This window comes from Pimephales promelas, chromosome 21 (genome assembly GCF_988280905.1).
Source record: "Pimephales promelas chromosome 21, fPimPro1.hap1.1, whole genome shotgun sequence".
NCBI classification, from domain to species: Eukaryota; Metazoa; Chordata; class Actinopteri; order Cypriniformes; family Leuciscidae; genus Pimephales; species Pimephales promelas.
Window position 1 is genome coordinate 26,163,035 of NC_142789.1, and position 26,085 is coordinate 26,189,119.

At 36.2% G+C, this 26,085-nt stretch overlaps 2 protein-coding genes and 1 long non-coding RNA gene across 3 annotated transcripts in view; 2 read left to right on the top strand and 1 right to left on the bottom strand.

Moving 5' to 3' along the window:
- The window catches only part of dnah1 (dynein, axonemal, heavy chain 1), a 33,356-nt gene extending 29,866 nt beyond the window's left edge, over window positions 1-3,490 (top strand). The window contains exons 69-76 of the mRNA XM_039674151.2: window positions 126-305; window positions 570-746; window positions 915-1,085; window positions 1,375-1,505; window positions 2,104-2,248; window positions 2,416-2,622; window positions 2,885-3,119; window positions 3,274-3,490. Coding sequence (XP_039530085.2) covers window positions 126-305; window positions 570-746; window positions 915-1,085; window positions 1,375-1,505; window positions 2,104-2,248; window positions 2,416-2,622; window positions 2,885-3,119; window positions 3,274-3,395 — 1,368 coding nt within the window. The 3' untranslated portion in view covers window positions 3,396-3,490. The remainder of the gene's footprint in view (window positions 1-125; window positions 306-569; window positions 747-914; window positions 1,086-1,374; window positions 1,506-2,103; window positions 2,249-2,415; window positions 2,623-2,884; window positions 3,120-3,273) is intronic.
- On the bottom strand, window positions 2,625-6,228 carry LOC148970481 (uncharacterized). The gene is made up of 3 exons (XR_016148353.1): window positions 6,130-6,228; window positions 2,863-3,015; window positions 2,625-2,762 (listed from the first exon to the last, which is right to left on the bottom strand). It is a non-coding gene; the product is annotated as an uncharacterized LOC148970481 (long non-coding RNA).
- On the top strand, window positions 4,489-24,488 carry mapkapk3 (MAPK activated protein kinase 3). Its single transcript, XM_039673536.2, has 10 exons — window positions 4,489-5,274; window positions 16,590-16,729; window positions 18,135-18,199; window positions 19,499-19,578; window positions 19,705-19,831; window positions 19,923-19,998; window positions 20,121-20,245; window positions 21,219-21,304; window positions 21,386-21,466; window positions 23,830-24,488. Exons 1-10 carry the CDS (start codon window positions 4,987-4,989, stop codon window positions 23,983-23,985), a joined length of 1,224 nt encoding a protein of 407 aa, XP_039529470.2. The 5' UTR covers window positions 4,489-4,986; the 3' UTR covers window positions 23,986-24,488.
- Window positions 24,489-26,085: the final 1,597 nt, after the last annotated feature.

Sequence of the window (26,085 nt, forward strand, 5' to 3'; positions counted from 1 at the left end):
TTACTAAATATATTATATATATATTTAGTATATATATATATATATATATATATATATATATATAAATAAATAAAAATACATTTCTTGCTTACTCTGTCTCTGTCTGTCTTTCTGTATTTTGGCAGAAAGCCGAGATAAAGGCTCTCCTCCTGTCTCTGTGCCTTTTTCATGGAAATGCCATTGAGCGCAGGAAATTCGGCCCACTAGGATTTAACATACCGTACGAGTTTACAGATGGGGACCTGAACATCTGCATTAGCCAGCTGAAAATGTTCCTGGATGAGTATCAGGACATCCCATACAAGGCAAAACCAGACGTTCTCTTGCAACCCACCCACACACACACACACACACACATATTTATGCCTCTCTGCAGAGTATGTTCCTTCCTTTGAGTGCTTCTATAGCTGATTAGGCATATATTATGTAACTAAAACATGCCATTTTAAGCAGTAACAGAGCATCTAAACATCTGTATTAGGTAGTGGTTATATTTTTATTATTTATAAAGGAAGACACTCTCACAAATCTTTCTGATCTGGTTTTCATTTTTCTCCCTCTCTGTTTAGGTTCTAAAGTATACCGCGGGGGAAATAAACTATGGGGGTCGTGTGACGGACAACTGGGATCGCCGTTGCATCCTAAACATCCTGGAGGATTTCTACTGCCCTGCTGTCTTGGACCCTGAACACATTTACTCTCCTTCTGGAGAATACAGACAAATCAGCACTGAGAATAATATCAAGGTCCAGAACTCATGTCTCTAATGTAATCCCAACCTCAAGAATTAGGAAAAAATAAAGCTGATCTCAGATCAGTGTAAAAGTAACTCCCTCCACAGGCTCACAATTCAGCACAGTCTTGTGTTCTGTTGTGCTTAAGGTTATGCAGTACATCTCATTTTTTTTGTGCAGGGTTATTTGACATACTTTCGTGGTCTACCAATAAATGACTCACCAGAGATCTTTGGCCTCCATGACAACGCCAACATCAGCTTTGCACAAAATGAGACATTTGCACTGCTGGGAACTTTAGTGAAGCTCCAGCCCAGAGTGGCAGCTAGCGGAGGCAAGTCTAGAGATGAGGTATGTGTCTTAAAGCAAAATATGTACACTACCAATCAAATGTTTGAGGTCAGGACAATTGTTTTGAAAAAAGTGATGTTCTTACTAAGCATTTTAAAAAACAAAGCTTTTTCTTTTTGGTAGTATCCATGTTTTTTTAAATGCAAAGCAGTGTGGCGATTAACATATCTACTGCAGTGTTAACTCTGCAATTATGGATTTTTTTTACAACCTGTTATGTAAAATGATAATGTAAAATGCGTATGCTTTTTAGATGTAATGCACGCTCTTTTCTCATCTACACATTAAGATCATAGAGGAAATAGTGGAGGGGATTGTGGAGAAGATTCCTAATCTCATTAACGTGCAGGAGGTTATGAAGAAATACCCAGTGATGTATGAAGAATCTATGAACACTGTCCTAGTTCAGGAGGTTATAAGGTATGTTTTTAAAATGTGCATAATTAATGTATAAGACCATTAAAGCAGTAGTTCACTCACCCCCATGTCATTCAAGATGTCCACGTCTTTCTTTCTTCAGTCGAAAAGAAATTAAGGTTTTTGATGAAAACATTCCAGAATTTTCTCCATATAATGGACTTCATTGGGAACCAAACGGTTCAAGGTCCAAATGAGAGTTTCAGTGTAGCTTCAAAGGGCTTTAAACGACACCAGACGATGAATAAGGGTCTTATCTAGCGATTGATCGGGCTGCAACTGTTTTCAACATTGATAATAAAAAGAAATGTTTTTTTTATCACCAAATTGGCATATTAGTATGATTTCTGAAGGATCATGTGGGACTGAACTTGAGAAAATTCAGCTTTGCTCCACAGGAATAAATTACATTTTAAAATATACTCAAATAGAATTTAAATTGTAATTATATTACTTTTTTCCTGTATCTTTAATCAAATAAATGCAATATTGGTGAGCAGAAGAGATTTTTTTTTTCCAAAAACATTTTTAATCGTTTGTGTGTATTTAGAAAACAAGTCACTAAGCACGCTAAAAATGCACCTCTCTATCACTTTCACAGATATAATAAGTTGTTATCAGTGATTTCCCAGAGTCTCAGTGATCAGGTGAAGGCTTTGAAGGGTTTGGTGGTTATGTCTTCTGAACTGGAGCTGATGTCTAACAGTCTGTTCATCAACGCTGTTCCAGAAATATGGAAGGCCAAGGCAAGAATCTCCTGAATGTTAACCATGCAAGACATACACAGAAATTGTGGAATGACTATTGTGCATGTTATCTTTATGAATATTTAGGATTAGGGTTTAGACTTATTTGAAACATTTAAAATGGGACACAGCTACCATAAAATGTTTCTTGTTATATTTTTTTCTAGGCATATCCATCTCTTAAGCCTTTGGCCTCCTGGGTGTCAGATCTGGTCCAGCGTATCAGCTTTTTGCAGAAGTGGATCTCAGATGGCATTCCTGCTGTATTCTGGATCAGTGGGTTCTTCTTCCCCCAGGCCTTCCTCACAGGAACCCTGCAGAACTTTGCCCGTGGCTCTCTGGTCTCCATTGACACCATTGCATTTGACTTTAAGGTGCATAATCTGCTTTCAACAGCATGGCTTTCTTGCATTAAACTCGGTGTAATTCAATTTGAAGCCTCAACTATGTTTCCATATTAAGCTCTCAAAGCAAGCTTGATATTTGATAGACCATTAAGAGAAGTACAATACACCTGAGAAGGACAAACAGAACGTTCTCTTGCGTATCTGAACAGCATGGTGATTATATTTCATAAGAACCATGAGTCTTAATCATTCTTTTTGATTTATTACCTTTCGTCGAACCCTCTTTTAGGTCATGAAGGAAGCAGTAGCAGAGCTGACTGAGAGGCCAGACATTGGCTGCTTCATCCACGGTCTGTTTCTGGAAGGGGCACGCTGGGATGGAGAGACAAGCCAGCTTTCTGAATCCCGTCCCAAAGAGCTCTACACAGAGATGGCTGTTATCTGGATGGTGCCCGTTCCCAACCGCAAACCCTCTCTTTCTGGAATCTACGTGTGTCCTATCTACAAAACTCTTACTCGTGCTGGTGAGCAATTTGAATTGCATTTTTTAAAGAAACTTGCCACAGTCTTTTGTTAATGTTTTATTACTGTACATCATGTGGAGTCATTGTGATTTATATGAGAATTTGGGCTGCGTTTTTCCACAGAGATCTGAAAAGTGTTGTTTTTCCTCCACAGGAACTCTCTCTACCACAGGGCACTCAACCAACTATGTGATATCAGTTGAGCTGCCCACAGATCGTACACAGGGGCACTGGATCAAACAGGGTGTGGCGTTGATATGTGCGCTTGACTACTAGACTCTCACTCACACACATTTTCATTTATACACGCACAACCGCTTGAACAAACATGGGACAAATGCAGAATGGGAAAAATAAAATGCACAATCATTTTTTTGCACTGCAATATTTTCTATTCAAGAAATCTCTGGAAATTAACATTTTAAATCAGTTAGACATATACAGTATATTGTATATTAGTTAGTTATTAGTTAGTATATTTATATACTATCATAGTATTTGTTAATATTTTTAATTAGCTTTTATTTTAACATTTTAGTTTGTTTCAGTAATTCTATGATGTGCTTTTTTTTTTTTAAATTTCATTAGTTTTTCCTTAATTTTTTTCTTTTTATTTTAGTGTCAGTTTCAGTCAATTTTCTTTATAATTTTTTTCTTGATTTTTTTCTCTAATATTTATAATTTCAGCTTTATTTGAATAAATGAAAAATAGTTTCGATCATTTTAGTTAACCATAACAACACTAAACATTAGACAGCGTCATAAATTAATACTGTTACGGTGTATATTTTGAATGAGGTGTTTGCATGAACTAATGGGCTATATGCACGCATAAGTTCCGCATTTGACGCAAGGATGCTCGTCAGTTTCCGGTTGGGGAGATTAAAGCGGTGGAAAAACGAGGAAAACGGGATTATGGCAGAGTCTTTAAAATTTACTGTCCTCCCGTCCCGTCTTTGTAACGAAACTTTCATACGTTTAGATGTTATGTTTATTTAACGGAATTTTAAAAAGAAGCATAAACACAATGAGGTGTGTCTGTTTTTTCTGTTTTTGTGACTAACGTTTCTTTACTATAACCATGGAGTATAAAATTCAATATAAATTCTCGGTATTGCATTGGACTCTACGATCGGCGGAAGTTATCGAGCATGATCCTCACACCTTCCTCCATGCATAGAGCCCATTGTGATTATTGCAGGATTATTCTAGGTGTCTCAATTTGATTTTTATGAATGGGAACATTTTCTCTGGTCGTCTCAATCAAAAATAAATGTGCGCGGCTCCTTTAAGAGACCATGGTTCAGGAGCTCGCGCTTCCGCTACAGACACTGACCCCATGCGATTGCCAACACCGACACACACACACACACACACAGAGAGAGACAGCGGTTTTTACAGTCAGTGACGGGAACTCTGCAGGACAAAAGACTTTCTTTTTAATTTACCCTATACAATTGTTTTGACTGGGACCTTTTCTACTGAACGTGAATTTAACTTTTATAATTAGATAGATAACTCTGTTTTTATTAGTTATTTATTCTAATTTCTGGACAAAAAATATTTATAAGGAAGTTTAAACTATTTGTCAAACTTTATTTTTGCTAATCTTCCACTTGAAATGTTGAAACCGGCATTTTATTTAGGTAAATGTAACGTATCTGAATACCAGCGACCTAATTCTGGTAAATGTGCAGTAATTCTGTAACCATAAGTCATCACAGGAATTCATCAGCAGTGTATTTTCGGAACAGCGTCACTCGCTGACAGCGGGACCCGCGCGGAGAGTTTATCTGTGGATTTTAAAAGACCCTCTTCAGCCACGTCGAAACTCTAATAGGCACTTTAATTTCATCTGCACTGAAAGATGCTCCAGAATGGAAAGTCCGACGCGTCCGAGCCCGAGCCGAAGCCCGAAGTGCAAAGCGAGAAGACCGAAGCGAGCGAGAGCGAGATCGCCGGGTCTCACCCAGAGAGCCAGTCCGCAGACACCGACTCTACTCAGTTCCCCCTGCCCGTCTATCCCAAACTGGAAATCAAGCGCCATGCCGTGACCGATGACTACAAAGTCTCCAGTCAAGTGTTGGGTCTGGGTGTCAACGGCAAAGTAGTGGAGTGCTACAATAAGAAAACCGGACAAAAGTGCGCGCTGAAGGTAACTTAAATTACACACAGTAATACACACATTTTGTAATGGGGATCCAGATGTCTGGATTTATGAGGGAGTTGATTCAACTCGTATAATATGTTTTCGGCCAGCTAGCATAATAAACCCTGTTTGCAATAATGGTTAACACGGACATTAGGCTATTCTTTTCTATAGTCTATTACGATTATGGGTTAAACTATTATAATAAAGTGGTTTGATGTAGAAATATTGGTTTCTTTTTATTTTAATAGTACCTTAAACACATTCTGTTAACTATAACGTTGCACCTACTGTGTCTATTCACTCCCTGTCAATGTCAGGTTTATTTCTATAGCACAGTTTAAAACAACTTAAGAGCAGTTGACCAAAGTGCTTTGACACTACTATAAATTATAACACCATTGACACAAAGAACAAACGAAAACAAGTAGACTGGTAGGGTTAGAATAGGTCGACGTAGTTGCAAATTTACTTATAGGGCCTAGTCAGAAGAATTCACTATAAAGAGTTAGCAGATATTATAGTCTGTATCAGTATTAGCCTAGTAGTAATACAGTAATTAGTAGTAATACGTATTAGTAGTCTGCAAACAGAGAGTTTGTTGACAAAGTTACTTGTAGTCAACCGAATGTTCAAAAGGGACCATCAAAATAAAGTGTTACCCAAATATTCAATGTAAAGTATTTACATTCATTATTTAGCCTATACCTGTGGTTTGAAAAAAAAAAAAAAACAGTTTCAAATACAAGTTTAAAACTTTGTGGGTGGCTGTAGTTGTTTTAATAGCCAAGAAAGCAAGAAAGATGCAATGAATGTTCTTGTATTAAGTGTCTCTTTATGCGAGTGCATAGGTCACCATACCTCATGTAAAGGGTCACTGAGTTGGGGTTACCAACAGTGCTCCGGTTCTTAGAAACTGGAGGGCCACCAGTTATAGGGTTACTGGATCTGACTTGGCTCTTTAAGGAAATGAGGTGTGACACACAGCATCCAGACTGTGCAATGGAAACATGTCACCCACGTGGCATCACGCACATGGATTTACTGTCCAGTGTAATCCAGCTGGATCGAGGAGCTCATGTGCATAGAGTACATAGAAGAAAATAGAGAGGTAGTGTAATTTATATTGATTAAATTATGTTCTAGTTTAAAAAAATGTAATATATATTAATTTTAAACCTGAATATATTTAATTCATATTTATTATATTATTTTAATTATTGCAGTGTTTCCTCTAGGATTTTTTCAATCTGTGGGGGCAGGCCCATTTCCCCGAGGGGGAGGGGGGGGGTCGGTGGGTCTATTCCCTTAGGCCACGCCCCCTTGTCTCCCCAAAGTATTATAAGCGATCATGCGCATCCCGTGTGGAGAATGATGCACTTGAAGCAACACCAAGTCACAGCACGCAACGCTTCGCATTGAAAAAAACACAGTGAAGGGATGATATCTATAATCTATGCTTAGAAAGGCTGCACGATTTGGGGAAAATGTCATATTGCCATTATTGAGCCAATATTGCAATTGCGATTTGCGACGCCGATATAATAAAATGGTTTCATGAGTCCAACTTGCTTGGTTCTAAAGTAAAATGCACACACAGATTAATGTTTATTTCTCAACTCAAACTAAAAACAACAACAACAATAAATGATTGATAACACCTATAATGATCAATAAACCATCAATCAAACCAACATTACAGTTATTCCATCATTACAATTAAAAGCTATCAACTTTTAAAAAAATTATTAGGCTTAAAAAATATATATATAACAGCTTTTAAATTAAGTGAACTTCAAATAATCCCCACATAAACCCATAGCCTAATAAAAAACATAATTACCTGTGCCCTTTCTGTCTTAACAGGTACAGAAATTGAATAAAGTTATCAAACAGTCTGCGCTGCATGAATCATAAATTATATATAGAATAATCCTTATTAAAGCTACAAAAGTTCTTTAGTCAAGATCAGTGAGTAATTTTCTAATTTCCCTTTGTTCTTTTAACTTTACTGACAGAACGTTTTATTCGCTGCTGGCCCTTTAAGAGAACCCGTTGCCGAGACCCGGATCTCACACGCGCCTCATAGCACAACTCTTTTCATCCATAGACTTTTCTTATGTTATGAAGATACTAGACAAAACGACATTTTGGCATAATTGTGTGTGCTATTGTTCGTTCAAGCTCGAAAGAGAAATGTTTATTCTGGCACGCGGTCAGTGCATGCGCATTATGCGAGTCTCATCTGTTCTAATCTAGGGCACTCACAGGCAGCTTTTCACTTCTTGTCGTGCAAAATGCGAAAAGGCATTTGCACCAATAAGAGGGGGATCTTGTAACACTTGTCAAAGGATGACAAAAAAGAAGAGATGCTGCGTTAATAGCCCTAATTTGTTTATTTCATATAAAATCGCGGCATTTTGCGTTATATAATTGCATAGGTTTGAGTTCGCTATTACGACTGCGATATGTGCAGCACTAATGCTTAGTATATTCTAAAGGGCAATAAACTCCACTCCAGCAAGATAGTCATTTTATGCAAATCATAGACCTTTATGCTTTATCTACAAAATAAAGTATAATATCGGGAACATTGATCTTGAAGAGAGTGTCGTCGTGTTACTGTCGCAACCGAACGCGACGCGCTGTGTGATTGCTGAATGGAGAATGACTGAGGCGAGATGACTTTCCGTTAACTTTAACTTGAGACTAAAATATTAATTTTACCACACATTATGCTATTGAATGACTTTAGAAGTCTTGGAATATAGTGTGAAAACGTGATTGTGCTTTACAAAGTTTTTTATGCCTTTAGTGGGGCTTAACAAAATAACATACTATGCAGAATGTCTGACGTCACTGAAAAGCTGCAGGCGTGGCGGGAGGATTTTAAGTGTGGCGGCCCGCCACGGGAGAATGAATGTAGCGGAAACACTGTATTACTAATTAAAGAAATATAGATAATATTTTGGGGAAATTTATGTGAGGAACTTAAAGAAATGTGAAGTTTACCAAAACTTTAGGGAATGATATGTCTTGCAGTTAGTTGAAGTAATGTATAAATTTCCCTGTCCCCCTGTTGGTTTTTCTTGCCATCTGGTTTGGCGAGTCTGATTTCTTGTTGTGCTTTCCATCTTCATGGAAGATATCTAACTTGGTTTAAACAGAAACTGGCCGGAAATGGATGTTCAGAGTCTCTCATAATGATTTGTCAGGATTTGAATATGACACAGAGACTCACTGGTTCTCATGTACATACCATCCCAAATATCTCTTGGGAGTGATAGAACCATTGCTCATTATTATGCTAATGACACTGGCAAATGCAAATAAGCTGTTTTTGATGCTTAATGTCCTGAGGGTTGTGTTGTAAGATGTTTGCTGTCCTAAATGAATCTCATTGTACTGAGACACAATGAAAATCAAATTGACCTGATCTCTTGAGTCATTCAGGTGTAATTTATTGCCCAATATCCTCTTTGCTTTTTAATCACAGGGTAAACAGACATAGGGCAGAGCTGTCCATCTCAGCTGGCTTTTAATTAATAGCATGTTTACTGCTAAGTGTAATGAATGTGAGTGTATAGGTGCTGTTTAATCCACTCTGTTTAGCTGGACGGAAGCCATCCTTTAAATCTAATTCATTTAATTTACTCTTGATTTCCCATATTGGACTTGAACGCCTGCCAACAACGAAAATATATCTTACAGCCTGATCAGACTGTTTATTACACTGCCATCTCTATATTGCAACCTGCAAACCTGGTTGTGGATCTCGGCCCCTGAGGTTTTGGTGTGCTCATTTAAAAACATTAAGGAAGCATTGCTTAAAAGGTCAACTTCTTCCCAGGTCAGCCAAATAAAAACATTCACCTCTGTTCTTGATGTAATTACAGTCAAATAAGGAATAATTGATGGATCGTTGAATTGTTGAAATGAATATACTGTACATACGTATTGCTCGTATATACTGTATTTGCCACATGGTGGCCAATGCGCCGGTTAACTCGTCCTACTAACCAAGATAAATAATTTTTTATTATTATTACTCTATAAATTGCATATATATTCTACATCTGTAGTATATTCTCTCTCTCTCTCTCTCTCTCTCTCTCTCTCTCTCTCTCTATATATATATATATATATATATATATATAATTCGTATAGCATAACTTGTTTTACTTCTGACTTATATGTATATATATATATATATATTACAGTACAGAATTCTGTTATTATACATATATAAGATAATTTAGTAAAAAAAAAAATTATTAAAGGGATAGTTGAAATTATTTTTTGATATGTTTTAGCTTACCTCAAGGGCATCCAAGATGTAGGTGTCTTTGTTTCCACAGTATTTTCAATTTTGATATTTTTAGGTCAAACCGTTCTTGTCTGTCAGTCATATAATGGAGGTCTATGGTCACCACCTCAAAGAACATGCACAGAGAAGTCCAAATTAAACACGATTTAATGACTTGTAAATGTAAGTACACATTGATGGCCTAAGACATCATTTTTACCTCTTGACCACATTGACCACTCCGGGGCTTTCCAACGCTTGTGCAGACCGAAGCGCCCTCGCCCTCAGATCACTTGGACATGGCTGCGGTTACAAGAGGTAAAAACGATATAAATATTGTTCGTTTCCTCACACAAACTGCTCGTTTTGTGTCTTATGCCATCATTGTGTACTTACGAGTCATTAAATCATGTTTAATATATAATATCTGAACATTCACACACAGTCAATAAGACCTCGTTTCATGGTTAAGCAATATTTCTTACATAATCTAATAAAGGACTGTTGTGGTAAAATGGCAAGGAAAGATGTGTGAGCCCTTTCACCGTTCCCATTGTGCAGCCAGCTCCTGTACGCTCGACTGGTTCATATTACAACCGTGGCACTGCCAACTCACTGTTCAGTGTTTGAGTTCATCTTTCCACACAGATTCTACATTCAGGGTCCAGCCATTGTTCAGGATGCTGCCTTTATTCAATCCTGGCATATTTCATAGTGCGCCGCAAGGTATATATGGAAGGCACTTTGTGTTTTATATGCAAGGTTGTGGAAATTTGTTTCCAACTAAGGTAGAAACAGTGTGACCGAGCTGTATGATGAATTGGCAAGAGCTGCCAATGTGTTTGTACACTGTAAAAAAATATTGATGGTTTAACTTAAAAAAGTAAGTAACCTGGTTGCCTTAACATTTTAAGTTCATTGAACTGGAAAAAGTGAGTTAATACACTGAAGGAGATTAATTTAACCATCAGAAACTCAACATTACATTATCTGAACTAAATAAATTATTTAAGTTGATTTGACAAAAGAAAAAATGTTGTGATTACTACACTGTAAAAAAAAACATTGTTGGTTTAACTTTAAAAAAGTAAGTAACCTGGGTAGCCTTAAATTTTTAAGTTGATTGAACTGGAAAAAGTGAGTTAATACAATGAAGGAGATTAATTTAACCATCAGAAACTCAAAATAATAAGTTATCTCAACTAAATAAATTATTATAAAGTTGATTTGACAAAAGAAAATATGTTGTAATAACAAATCTTGAAAATATTTTTTACAGTGTAGAAGTGCATTATTTAGGAGGGTCAGTAGTGCCGGTCCTAGAGTTCTGGGGGCCCTAAGCAAAACTTTATCTAGGGGCCCCTGTCAGTGCGCTCAGAAAATCTCCTTAATCCATTCTTTCAGAGCAGTTTCAACGTCAACCAACGAGTTGAAACGGTCAGTAATACAAGAAAAAATATAAAAGCAGTCGGACAAATACAACAGAATTTATTTTTTCTTTTTTTTCACAATTTAGCAAAAATGAATAAAGTCATCAAATGTAAAATAAATAAATAGGTTCAATAAAACATTGCAGTCTTCACTGTATGAATTAAATACACATTGATTCTTATTAAAGTAACTAATGTTATTCAGTGAAGAGCATCTCATTTTCTTCTGCTATTTGATTAACATTAAATGACAGCGGGTTTATTAGGCTGCTGTCACTTTAAGGCAGAATGTGCAGATCTAATACGGTGACAAGCATTCGATTACTTTCCCAGCTGTTTATATTCACTGAAAACATAAGTGAATGCGTTTGTATTTGTCCCTTTAAGCATGGATTGAACGGCGTCTCTTTCGCAGCTCAATGCATGCTCTTTTACACGTGATGTAACTTGATTCGACTTATTTGGATGTCATGTGTGGTGACGGCACACCGCTTTAAAGGAAAGGAACAGGAAGCGACATCACGTTTTCATATTCATTAGAAACCAAGCATAAGAGTATAGATAAGCAAAACTAAACTTGAACTCTGTCCCATTCAGTAACTTTTACTACAGACCCAATAAACAGTATAAGATAAGAATACACTGCTGTGTAATGCTGTGGTGTCTTTCACGTGGGTCTTATTTTAGGCAGATCAATGTGTCATGTTTCACGTGCTATCATAAAACTTGATTTGGACAAACATGGAAAGTAATATAAACACTCAAGCGTGTCTCTGTTTGACCAAGAACCGAGTGTAACATGGTTACGATTACGCCGACCTCAAATAAATCAAGATGTTTCAAATGATAAAACAGAGCCGAATGCCAAAACACTTGTAAATGTTTCTGAGGTGAAACTGTCTGAAATGTGGTTTCCAGAAGATGTAATTCCCCAATCTGTTTTCAGTTGTGTACGGTTTTGTTTTAAGGAACCTGTGGTCACAGAAACCTTCTGGTTATATTCACTATTATAAATAATTTACACTAACTGTAAAAAATGAAATGAGCTTCGTGAGGTAACATGAAAATACTTTTAATATAACTGCATCAATCTAGACTACACCAGCTAAAGTCAATTCGACGTATAAAAACAACTAAATATAAACAGAATGTGTCATTAGATGTTATCTGCAAACAACATCTATCGCATTCAATTAAATGACTCACTTAGACGAATGTTCTTTACTAAACAGAATCCAGGAGGAAGTGTATATCTATATATATATATACAGTAGACTCGTCTCGCAGTTCATTTTACTGCGGAGACTGTTAAATCCTGAGGCTGTAGATTCAGGAAATTAAATGCAGTCATAAAGTTTAAACGGTCAATATATCCATCATGCATTCTGCTATCAATCTCTGCAGACATGCGGATGAACTGCCTATTGCATATACTGTAAATTTTCGCAGTAAATACAATTCTGCATTATTATCCGTTTGGTGCTGTTTGTGTGTCGGTGAAAAATGAAAGTACATCCCTTAAAATAAAAAAAATAAAAAATATTTCAATAAAATGATTGTACTTTTTTAGTTTGATAATATTTTTTATTTCATATTTTGTATTTTTAAGGGATTTAATGGTACTAAATTATATTTATGCAGTGGTAATAATCCATTTATTCACTTTTTGAGCATGAACCTGAAAAGGAAATTTCCACCTTAAACGATTATACGTTTTTTAATGCTTCAGTCTGAAGTTTTTTTTAAAGTTTTTTTTATCATCGCCAGAGAGTTTACATATTACTGGCCTTAAAGGGGACCTATTATACAAAATTCACTTTTATAAGGTGTTTGAACACAGATGTGTGTGTAAACAACCAGCCTATAATGGTAAAAATCCACCAATACTTTTTTTATAACCCCCTAAAATAAAATCTCTCCAAACGCGCCGTTCCAGATTTCCCCCTATTCTTAGGTAAGGCATTGCTATGCAGGTTCTATAGGGTGTATTGGGCTGTTACCAGGGTGTTGCTATGCAGGTCCTAGGTTTATTGGGCTGTTACCAGGGCGTTGCTATGCAGGTCCTAGGGTGTATTGGGCTGTTACCAGGGCGTTGCTATGCAGGTCCTAGGGTGTATTGGGCTGTTACCAGGGTGTTGCTACACAGGTCCTATAGGGTGTATTGGGCTATTACCAGGGTGTTGCTACACAGGTCCTATAGGGTGTATTGGGCTATTACCAGGGCGTTGCTATGCAGGTCCTATAGGGTGTATTGGGCTGTTACCAGGGTGTTGCTATGCAGGTTCTATAGGGTGTATTGGGCTGTTACCAGGGCGTTGCTATGCAGGTCCTATAGGGTGTATTGGGCTATTACCAGGGCGTTGCTATGCAGGTCCTAGGGTGTATTGGGCTGTTACCAGGGTGTTGCTATGCAGGTTCTATAGGGTGTATTGGGCTATTACCAGGGTGTTGCTTGCTATGCAGGTCCTATAGGGTGTATTGGGCTGTTACCAGGGTGTTGCTATGCAGGTTCTATAGGGTGTATTGGGCTATTACCAGGGCGTTGCTATGCAGGTCCTATAGGGTGTATTGGGCTGTTACCAGGGTGTTGCTATGCAGGTTCTATAGGGTGTATTGGGCTGTTACCAGGGTGTTGCTATGCAGGTCCTATAGGGTGTATTGAGCTGTTACCAGGGTGTTGCTACACAGGTCCTATAGGGTGTATTGGGCTGTTACCAGGGTGTTGCTATGCAGGTTCTATAGGGTGTATTGGGCTGTTACCAGGGTGTTGCTATGCAGGTTCTATAGGGTGTATTGGGCTGTTACCAGGGCGTTGCTATGCAGGTCCTATAGGGTGTATTGGGCTATTACCAGGGCGTTGCTATGCAGGTCCTAGGGTGTATTGGGCTGTTACCAGGGTGTTGCTATGCAGGTTCTAAAGGGTGTATTGGGCTATTACCAGGGCGTTGCTATGCAGGTCCTAGGGTGTATTGGGCTGTTACCAGGGTGTTGCTACACAGGTCCTATAGGGTGTATTGGGCTATTACCAGGGCGTTGCTATGCAGGTCCTATAGGGTGTATTATTAGGCTGTTACCAGGGTGTTGCTATGCAGGTTCTATAGGGTGTATTGGGCTGTTACCAGGGCATTGCTATGCAGGTCCTATTGGGTGTATTGAGCTGTTACCAGGGTGTTGCTATGCAGGTCCTATAGGGTGTATTGGGCTGTTACCAGGGCATTGCTATGCTGGTCCTAGGGCGTATTTGGCTGTTACCAGGGTGTTGCTATGCAGGTTCTATTGGGTGTATTGGGCTGTTACCAGGGTGTTGCTATGTAGGTTCTATATGGTGTATTGGGCTGTTGCCAGGGCATTGCTATGCAGGTCCTATAGGGTGTTAGGTGATACTAAGGCATTGCTATACGTGTAGTGTGTTCTGGGCTGTTGAATTATAGGTGTGAGGAATAATAAAAACACCACTAAGTGTTCATTGTCTAGCGCTAACAAATGCATACACTTACAGTGCTCTCATCAGATGCCTTCTTCCTTTAGAAATAAATACTTTTACAAAAAAAAAGCTTATGCAGCAAAACCAGTGCAAATGTGATTTAATGTGTGTGTGTGTGTGTGTGTGTGTGTGTGTGCGTGTGTGTGTGTTATCTGATACTCTCATGGTTTTCTTCCAGCCACAGCTTCTGTTCTGTGTTATTGTTGTAAAAGGAGTTTCCTGACTTCTCTTTCCCTCTGATTCTACAGCTACAGGTTTTTTTTTCTTGGTTTTTTTTTTTTTGTAGGTGGTTTCTGTGTCTCTGTGAATCTAAACTATAAAGGTTACCCCAGTCAGTCATTTACAACGCTGCCTTTGAAACTCCTACCCACGGGCATCTCTGTTAAATGACTCGGCTGCTGTTAGTCTGAGAGCAAACACAGCGCACCTCTTTTTCACCCACACATATCTATACACACACTGAACTTTTAGTTTATCAACTGCAGAGACAGAGACTCATGTGGGTGGGAGTCAAATCAAATTGAGTGCAGTTCACACTTCCGCAAGTGGTTCAAACAGCTTTTGGGCTTTAATTGATAGAAATGAATACCAGACTCCCATTTCTGTGTACTTGCATGTAAGCAATTGCTGAACTATTTAAAATGTGTAAATGGATAGCACATTTCTTTGCTAGTAATTGTTTCATATGGTGACATCTGCCTTTTAAACTGGTTTTATTTGTGTCAAAAATATTTAATTTAATTAGAGAGTAATAAACAGATACTTTAAGATATTTTAAAAAATTTTGTTCACACAATGATAGTCAATGACTGACTTCCAGTTAATGGACAAAAAAAGTTTGATTAATTTTTTTTTATTATTCTTCTTTTGTGTTCCACAGAAGAAAGGAAGGCACACAGGTTCGAAATGATGTCAAAATTTCCATTTTTGGGGGAACTGTCCCTTTAAGACGTCCCATGTGAATATAAGCTTGTTGTTGTAAATAGCTGCTGTGACAACAGTAAACTACTACAGTCAGTATCAAAGACATCATGTTATAAAAGTAACACAAAATGGTAAAAAAAAGACTCTAAACCAAGAGGTAACATTGGGAGTTACAGCAGCAGAAGCTTTAATGCCCCTAAAATACACTCTGATGGGATGCATGTACAATGTCAAGGTCTCGCTCTGTTCCAGTTCACGCTGTGTGTGTGTGTGTGTGTGTGTGTGAGAGACATCCCAATTAGGGAGAGAGAAAGGACGGACACACAGAAAGATTTTCTGTACTGCGAACAGTGTGGTAAATTGCATAAAATGAATAGAAATGTTCTTTTCTTTTATATGAAACAAGCTTTTGCATAACCTTCTTTAATGGACAGCAAGTGTCTGGAAAGCGGTGCACTTTTAATAAAGCGATGTTCCAGGTTGAAAACAATTTAAGGTTCTTGATAGCATATGTGACATGCCGTCGATTATGCAGACGAAAAAAGGCCATGCTGTCAACTAAGCAATAAATAATTTGTAAATAATAGTATAAATATTAAAAATTAAATACTACATTAAACAGAATGTATATGGTAAATATTATATTATTGTATTAATATATTTATATAAATAAATATAAACATTCAAAAGTGTGTTCATAAACCTATTGAAATTAATATTATTGCAATTAAAATAACTGTTTTCTAATTTAACATATATAAAAATGTCATTTATTTTGTGATGCATCATTACTCCAGTCTTCAGTGTCACATGATCCTTCAGAAATCATTCTAATATGCTGATTTTCTGCTCAAGAAGCATTTTTTATTGTTATTATAAATGCTGAAAACAGTTATGCTGCTTAATATATTGTTAGACTGTTTTTTTTGGTGAATGGAAAGTTTGAAAGTTTGTAACATTATAAACATTATAAATGTCTGTACTGTCACTTTTGATCAATTTAGTTCATCTTTGCAGAATAAAAAAAAAATACTGACCCAAAACTTTTGAATGGTTCTGGGTTATACGTTTAAAAAAAAAAAAAAAAAAAAATATATATATATATATATATATATATATATATATATATATATATAAAAAAAGGTGACAGTGTGCATATTTTGTCTTGTTTGTTTAGATTCTATATGAGTGTCCCAAAGCCCAGAGAGAAGTGGAACTGCACTGGCGAGTATCCGGAGGGCCACACATAGTTCGGATCCTCACCATCTATGAAAACATGTATCGTGGGAAAAAATGTCTTCTCATAATTATGGAATGGTGAGTCCTGTCATTTTCCATCATGAAATAGTACAGGTCTTTGTAAGCAGTCAGTCAATGTCCTTGACTAGTGACATTACATTTTTATAAAGACGAGAGTGAAATCTTGTGATCCTGAGTCACGTCTTGCTCTGAATGAAGGTTTCAGTTCTCCCTTTCACGAGTCGTACCTCACTGGTTTTTCCATTTTATTCTCCCCCATTTGGACTGTAGTGTTTCAGTAAGAGCAAGACACTTAAAAAACACCACAACATAAATCAAGCCATAAAAACATTTAAAGGGCTCGTCCCTTTAAAATAAAGCCAGTCACTTTTTAAAAAACTTTTGCTGATAACTTACTCACCCCCATGTCCTCCAAGATTTTCAGATTTTCATGTCATTCTTTCTTCAGTCGAAAAGAAATTAAGGTTTTTGATGAAAACATTCCAGGATTTTCTCCATATAATGGACTTCAATGGGAACCAAACGGTTCAAGGTCCAAATGAGAGTTTCAGTGCAGCTTCAAAGGGCTTTAAACGACACCAGACGATGAATAAGGGTCTTATCAAGGACCCTTCGAGTCATGACTCAAAAAAAGATTCATTCATTTTGATGAACGAGTTCGAACAGGAGAGTCACGAACACTCATCATAGAACAGAGCAAGGTGAGCATTTGAGCTTATAAAACTTAAACTTTTTTATTTATTTTTTAAATGAGCGATTGTTTAGCTTGATAAGACCCTTATTCATCGTCTAGTGTCATTTAAAGCCCTTTGAAGCTGCACTGAAACGCACGTTTGGACCGTTTGGTTCCCATTGAAGTCCATTATATGGAGAAAATCCTGACATCTTGGATGACATGGGGGTGAGTAAATTATCAGCAAAAGTTTTTGTTTAAAAGTGAACTACTCCTTTAATAATAAATAGTCATGAATCATGATTGTTGCATGTGTGGTATTATAGGGTAAGCTTCTGGTTAAACAAAGACAGACTGTAAATTCTAAATGATAAAAGTTTATTCCTTCCCCATAGGCAACTTTAAAGCTAACAGACATGGACTCAAAGCCACAAATGTTTGATTTGTATTCCATGCTGTGTTTAATCAAACGCTGGCTTTGAGTGCTATATTAAGTGGCTGTGATGTGCTTTATCTGGGGTGACTGAGAGCGCGAGTGTAAGTGCATCACTCAGAGAGAGATAGACTGTCATGGTCCGAGATTCAGAGACAAACGTTACATCCCTTAATTAGAGCTCATTTCCTCGCTCCCTCTTGCTTTTGGACATTTTGGCAATAAAATGATTCACGTCATTCAAGTTGTTGTTGTTTTTTTCACATGCTAAGCTGGGAAAGAACTCAGCTTATTGTGATTGTGAATTTGTGCATTAAGCTGTATAATTAGTAAGTGTGTGTGTGTGTGTGTGTCAGTATGGAGGGGGGAGAGCTCTTCAGCAGAATTCAGGCCAGAGGAGACCAGGCCTTCACTGAGCGAGGTGGGTTTATCTGACTCTTTGTTTTTATAGCGCACACTTTATATGCAGAATTTATATGCCACACAATGCCACACACACATTTTATTTTTATATTTTACGTGGACATATTTATAATGTAAATATATTAGGGCTGTGCAAAAATTAATTGCGATTAATCGCATCCAAAATAAAAGTCTGTGTTTACATAATATATTTGTGTGTGCTGTATATAATTATTTTGTATATATAAATAATGTATATATTTAAGAATTATTTGCGCTTAAATTCTGTATATATATATATATATATATATATATATATATATATATATAAATACATAATCTATATTATATAAATATTTTATATATGAATAATTTAGTGTGATTTATAAGCTGTTTTCCTCATGGGGACCAAAAACTGTCCCTACAAGGACAAAAATTACTATTGGCATTTACCTTCTGATTCTCTAATAGTTTAAAAAAATATTTTATCTATATTATTTTATATTGATATTTGATGTGAAACTATATTGCCAATTCCTTTATTTTACATTGTGAACCTTTTATAGTCGTGAATATTTTAATAGTGACATTGTGTGAATTTGTATTTCATTATTTGTTTTTATGCTTGTGAAGCATGAGTTGCGTTCCAAAGTGCTATACAAATAATTGTCTATTATTAATATTATTATCTTTTTGGGGACATTTGGTCCTAATAATGTAGGCTTTATTTTCATTTCATTTTAGTTCATTTCCCAGATATTTTTCCATTTAGTTGATTTTGTTAGTTATGGGTTACAATAAATATGGATAATTTCCTATACACTTTCCATAGGTTAGTTAGTTACTATGAACTTAATTATGGTTATAATTATGATGAGGTTAATTTCCTTTATTTATTTTATTAGTTGGTTATCTAGTTTCAATATGATTAATGTTACAATTATGATTATGATGAGATTAATTTACCATGTAATTTCCGTTATTTGTTAGTTAGTTATTTTTAGTTATTTAGTTATTTATAGTTGTTAGTAAGTTATTTTTCCATGTCATTTAAATGCATTCTATATATTATAAACGTAGATATTTCAAATAAAATGAATAAATATATATAAATAAATATATAACAAGTATAATACTTTCTGTTAGTAAGTAGGTTTCTTATTTAAAGGGATAGTTCACTTTGAAATTAATTTTTGCTATGTTTTTTTTTTGTTGGCAGGCAAGTAACAGTGGAGATAATTAAAGTTCCCCATTCTCTTACACTTCTAATCATGAAAAGGTCATATATAGTTGACCTCTGTCTGTACTGTCCCCGCAGAGGCCTCTGAGATCATGAGAGACATCGGCACAGCCATCCAGTATCTTCACAACATGAACATCGCACACAGAGACATCAAGGTAACAAATCAACTGTTTTCACCAACTATAAGAAATAGAGTAACATATTCAAGTTATATATTGAGTAAACTGGGATAGTGGATAAAGAATGAGTGTTCACAATACGCGTCGTTCTGCCCTCCTCAGCCAGAGAACCTGCTCTACAACAGTAAAGAAGACATTGGAGTTCTCAAACTAACCGATTTTGGCTTCGCTAAAGAGACTTCACTGCATAACCTGTTACAGACGCCCTGCTACACGCCATATTACGTAGGTCAGTATACTAAGATGAGTGAAAGGCACAGGGAAAGAGAGAGAGTTATTTGAAGAAGTCTGCTAAAGCAATCGTATGATCTTTTCTCTAGCACCGGAGGTTTTAGGCCCTGAGAAATACGACAAATCATGTGATATGTGGTCTCTTGGTGTGATCATGTACATCCTGTGAGTATAATGATTCTGTTTGGGCGTTACCTTAAGTGTTAAATAAATGCTATGATGTTCGTTTTTTTTAGCTTCTATTAAACTGGCTGAAACTGCTTTGTTCCTCTTCATGCTACACAAAGGTTGTGTGGGTTCCCACCGTTCTACTCCAACACAGGACAGGCCATTTCACCGGGTATGAAGCGGCGGATCCGCATGGGCCAGTACGAGTTTCCCAAACCAGAGTGGACTGACGTGTCTGAGGATGGTACGGTGCATTTTATGTGTATTTTGCACCCTGTCAAACTTCATGTTTGCTGTTCACCACCAGAGGACAGTGTCGATTTTGTTTTGTTTGTCATTTCAGCAACTACGTGTTATCATTTGGACCTGTTTTATGTATCTATGATTATCTTTTCCATAATTCAGTGCATATTTTTTCATTTGAATTAGTCTCCTTTTTGTGCTTTTTTATTATTATTATTTTTAAAGCATTATAAATCATATCATATATTCATGCAATTTAAAAGAATATTAAATATGGATATAAAATTATAATAATAATAGTTATATTTATTCTTAAATATATTAAAGCATTTAATTTACAATGTACTGACACACACATACATATATATATATATATATATATATATATATGTGTTGTTTTTTGGTGTGTGTGTGTGTATATATATATATATGTTGTTTTTTGGTGTGTGTGTGTGTGTGTGTGTGTATGTATATATATATATATAGTTTTTTTGGTGTGTACTGCATATATATATATATATTTATATGTATATGTGTGTGTCTGTACATTGTAAATTAAATTAAATATTTTAATATATTTATTTACGAATAAATTAACTATTGTTATTATAATTATATATCCATATTTAATATTCTTTTAAATTGCATGGATATATGATATTTCTAATGCTTTAAAGATTATAATATGAAAAAGGATAAAAATTAGGATAAAAAATTAAAAAAAAAAAGAAACAATTAATTCAAATGAAAAAAAATATGCACTGAATTATGGAAAAAATAATCATTATATATATATATATATATATATATATATATATATATATATATATATATATGGTAAAAAAAAAACAGTTATGTTACTCAATATACAATAAAATATTACAAATAATAAAATATTGAAAACACTAATCTAGATGATGGGGACCAGTCATGTTCTTCTTACTAATATATAATAATATAATATTCTCCTCCAGCCAAACAGTTGATTAACCAACTTTTGAAGACTGACCCCAATGAAAGAATGACCATTGAACAATTCATGAACCACCCCTGGATCAATGTGAGTATTTCAGCTGATCTGTCCTGTTTTCTTGGATATCATTTCACTGCATCTATTCCAACACTGAGATGTTTCTTTCAGCAATCCATGGTGGTTCCCCAAACGCCACTCCACACCACACGAGTGCTCACGGAGGACAGCGAGATGTGGGACGAGGTCAAGGTGAGCGCAGGATGAATTACAGTACCTGTTGAGAATAATATCAAATACCATTTCAGTGTCTTTTCAATTCTATTTATGTTAACACTTTATTTTAAGGTGACATGGTTACATTTGATTTTACCACATGCACTTTTTATAGTAATAATAACAATAAATTATGCATAATTGCAAGTAATTAAACCTAAACCAGGCCAATATTACAGTAATGATGTAGTTCATTAATATTACTCAGTACATATTTGAGTAAGTACAGTGTAACTACATCACCTTAAAATAAAGTGTAACCCAATTTTCTTCTTTATTTATGTGATCTCATACAATCTGAAGATTGGAAACAATCTGTTAAGGCGTTATTATCTGTAATAGCATCCTTATCCTCAAATGGGAGCCACATACACAACAAAAGCAACTCTACCCAGTTTACCTAGTTCAAGTATATACACACTTTAACACTCTACTACGACTTTTGCTTCAAAAAACTCCACATTACTGCTTTTTAACAGTTAGTAAGGTAGTTAAGTTTAGGTATTGATTAGAATTAAGGGATGTAGTGGATGAAGTGTTACGTTATAAATAAAATGAAAGTAATACAATACAATCAACATTTTTTGTGAGTAAACAGTTAAAGGTGCAGTAAGGGATTTCTGAGAATCATTGTTGAACCTGTTCCCAATTAACCCAAACAAACACGCTCCGCCATTCTGCACGAACACACAAAGCAAGGGTGGATTGTGTTTTTATCAAATTTCAAGCAAAGCCAAATTAAGCGGATATCAGTGTTGGGCTGTACTAGTTTAACTACGTTCCTCAGTATAATGGTGATAAAGTCGCTGTTTTGAAAGCTATTTTTTTTATTTCATCCACCCAAGCTACATTTTCTCAAGCATTTCTAAAGCTCTGGCTCAAATCAGAAATACAACTGCTAAGTATCACTGATGCTGGATCAGAAAGTGACGGTGACTTGTTCTTCGTGTTTTTACGGTTTCGGCAACCATACGATTTCACTCCCGCTATGCGGAAAACATGGACTGAATCGTGGAATCCAGGCATGAAAACAGGATTTACTGTGTAATGTGTAATTTCATCGAATTTGTCAGATCTTGGATAAAAAGTAGGTCAGTAAACTTCAATAAAATTGCGATATTCACTTGTGTCGGTGAATAATAAACCGCAAAAAGACTATTTAAAAAGGAATCATGCATGTTCGAGTGAATGAATGGCGCAGACGCGCGGATTCATTTACCACACACTCACACACACTGAAGCACCCATGACACTTGCGATGTTTTCAGTCTATATGAGGACCTTAATGGATGAATTCATCTACACAGCCGCTCTGAGAGTCCCTTTAGTAGCATTTTAGCTTGATTTGAGAAAAACTATCGTCATATCATAAAAACACTGAGAGACTCAAAGGTCTACACGGCAGCTCGTCAAAATAAAAGGTTGGTTTAACCTCCAGCACTGGAAGAAACTCACCTCTTTCTCACTCATCATCACTGGACACACCCCCTGCTGATTGGCTACAAGTTTGCTGATAATTTACTCACCCCCATGTCATCCAAGATGTCCATGTCTTTCTTTCTTCAGTCGAAAAGAAATTAATGTTTCTGATTAAAACATTCCAGCATTTTTCGCCATATAATGGACTTCAATGGGAACCAAACGGTTCACGGTACAAAAGACAGTTTCAGTGCAAACTGCAAACTGTTCAAAGGGCTTTAAACGATTCCCGACGATGAATAAGGCTCTTATCATGCGAAACAGTCGCTCATTTAAATAATAAATAACAAAGTTTAAGTTTTATACGCTCAAATGCGCGTTTGTGACTCTCCTGTTCGAACTCGTTCATCAAAATGAACAAATCTTTTTCCGAGTCAATTTGTTCGTTTCGTTCGTTGAATGAACCAAATGACTCGAAAAAAGATTCGTTCATTTTGATGAACGAGTTCAAACAGGAGAGTCACAAACGTGCGTCACAGAACAGAGCAAGGCGAGCATTTGAGCTTATAAAACTTAAACATTGTTATTTATTTTTAAAATGAGCGATCGTTTCGCTTGATAAGACCCTTATTCATCGTCTGGAATCATTTAAAGCCCTTTGAACCGTTTGCAGTTTGCACTGAAACTGTCTTTTGGACCTTTAACCGTTTGGTTCCCATTGAAGTGCATTATATGGAGAAAAATGGAATGTTTTCATCAAAAACCTTAATTTCTTTTCGAGTGAAGAAAGAATGACATGGACATCTTGGATGACATGAGGGTGAGTGAATCATCAGCAAAAGTTTTTTCAAAAGCGAACTACTCCTTTAAGTATGTTGTACGATTTATGATTTTTCTTCTTTCTTTCTCTTGGTTTGTAGGAAGAGTTAACCAGTGCGTTGGCCACCATGCGTGTAGATTATGAGCAGGTGAAGATTAAAGACTTAGATGCCTCCAGTAACCCCTTGCTGAACAAGAGACGCAAGAAAGCGGCGACAGGGGAGAAGAGTGGAGGAAGCGGATGCAGTAGCCAATGAGGGACTGGAGATGGACGATAGACAGATCAATGACACGAAGGAAAGTGCAAGATCAGACAGAGGGAACGGAAACAGAGGGAGAGATGGGCTCTCCAAAGAAGAACAGAAGATGGCTGGATTAATAGAAAAAAGGCAAGAAAAGCAGACAATTTCATTGATAATCAGGAAAAAAAGTGGAATAATTGGAGGGAATGCACATGTACACAAAGGAAGTCCTTGTTTCTACCACCAGCACTGAAGGACTGAAAAAGCTGCTTCAGCTCTGTGTGTGTGTGTGTGTGTGTACCGTTTGTGAGTGTTCATTTACTTTATATGTGTCTTTTTTGTGTACTGATCTATTACTTGATGCGCACCTCTCGCACTGTGTATGTTATGTGTATTTAAGATGTGTTTTAGTCATCAGTCCGATCGTGCAGTTCACTCCAGAGACGTCATTTGTTGTTGATTTTTGGCTTTTGTTATCGGCCCTTTTTATTGCAAAATAAACATTTTCAATAAGTTTTCCCGAAGAACCGTATGTCCGTACTGAAAATATTGCGAGATGTGGTACTTTTTGGTGCAGTGAGTCACTTCCTCAACCCAAACTACTCAACGTCTGCATAAGTGACTAAAACCCTGACCTCAGATCAGTCCCAAAGAACATTTTGTGCAGTCTCCATTCCTTAGTGGACCAGTCAGAGTGTTCATAACATTAGAGAAGGTGACATCCGAATAATCGCTTACCAGAATTCCCATAATTACCTATTCAGCTCATTATGATGAAATACTGAGATTTCTCACAGGTACGTGTGCTGTTTGAGTCGATTCTGACTGTAAAACTGAGTATATTCTGAGAAGGTATGTTTTCCCGTTCTAACTTTGAAAAAAAAATGTTTATGACTTGAAAGCAGCCTGTACTGAATCCCCTGCTTTCTTTGTGGTCAGGCACTGTGGTTTATAAATAGCACGTATCACACAGCGTTTTGGTGCAAAGCCAGGATTAGTCTGGCTGATAGTGGGCCACTTTCTAGTGAACATATTTAGATGACCACTTAACTTTGACCTTTGCCCTAGTTTCTGCCAGCGCTCCGCTAAAACAAATGCTCACCTGATCTTTGAGGAACAAGTGCCTTTCGAATGAGCTAGCTACCTCAATTAATCATGAACAATTATTTCAAAAATGTTGTGCAACATGATCTGAAGAAATATTTACAAAATGCAGTCCACACTCAAAATCTATGAATCTTATTGCATTAGATAACAAAATATCAAAACAAATTATACTTATTTTAAAGAAATAAAATAAGTCAAGCACAACATTCATCAAAACGAATTTGAAAAATGATAAAATAATAGAGACACTGCTCAAAGTGAAGACAAACAGGTATTTGGACACTAGGTTGTTAAATTGAAGGAGTAGTTCACTTTAAAAAAAAGCTGATAATTTACTCACCCCCATGTCATCCAAGATGCCCATGTCATTCTTTCTTCAGTCGAAAAGAAATTAAGGTTTTTGATGAAAACATTTCAGGATTTTTCTCCATATAATGGACTTCAATGGGAACCAAACGGTTCAAGGTCCGAAAGACAGTTTCAGTGCAAACTGTTCAAAGGGCTTTAAACGATTCCAGACGATGAATTCATTTAAAAAATGTATAAGCTCAAATGCGTTCGTGACTCCTGTTCGAACTCGTTTATCAAAATGAACGAATCTTTTTTCGTGTCATTTGGTTCATTCAACGAACAAAATGAACGAATTGACTCGGGAAAAGATTCGTTCATTTTGATGAACGAGATCGAGCAGGAGAGTCACAAACGTGCGTCACAGAACAGTGCAAGGCGACCATTTGAGCTTATAAAACTTTTAAATGAGCGATCGTTTCACTTGATAAGACCCTTATTATATTTTTTACCTTATTATACAGTGTAAATTTAGTGTCATTGATGTTCTGTTATATTAGTCTATTTATTTAATTTTTCTGTTTTTACTTTAATTTTAATGAAAGTTTTAGTCATTATTAGTAGTTTAGTTTTTATTATTTTTATGTATTATTTTTTGGTCGTTTTTGTACTTTTTGGTAGTTATTTAGTATTTTTTTTAAATACATTTTACTACTATTT

Bases quoted from the DNA above. Each gene is read 5' to 3' on its own strand.
- mapkapk3 (XM_039673536.2), top strand. From the start codon at position 4,987: ATGCTCCAGAATGGAAAGTCCGACGCGTCCGAGCCCGAGCCGAAGCCC. The intron at 16,730-18,134 runs GTGAGTCCTGTC...TGTGTGTGTCAG, and splicing joins CTTCTCATAATTATGGAATG to TATGGAGGGGGGAGAGCTCT. The intron at 18,200-19,498 runs GTGGGTTTATCT...CTGTCCCCGCAG, and splicing joins CCAGGCCTTCACTGAGCGAG to AGGCCTCTGAGATCATGAGA.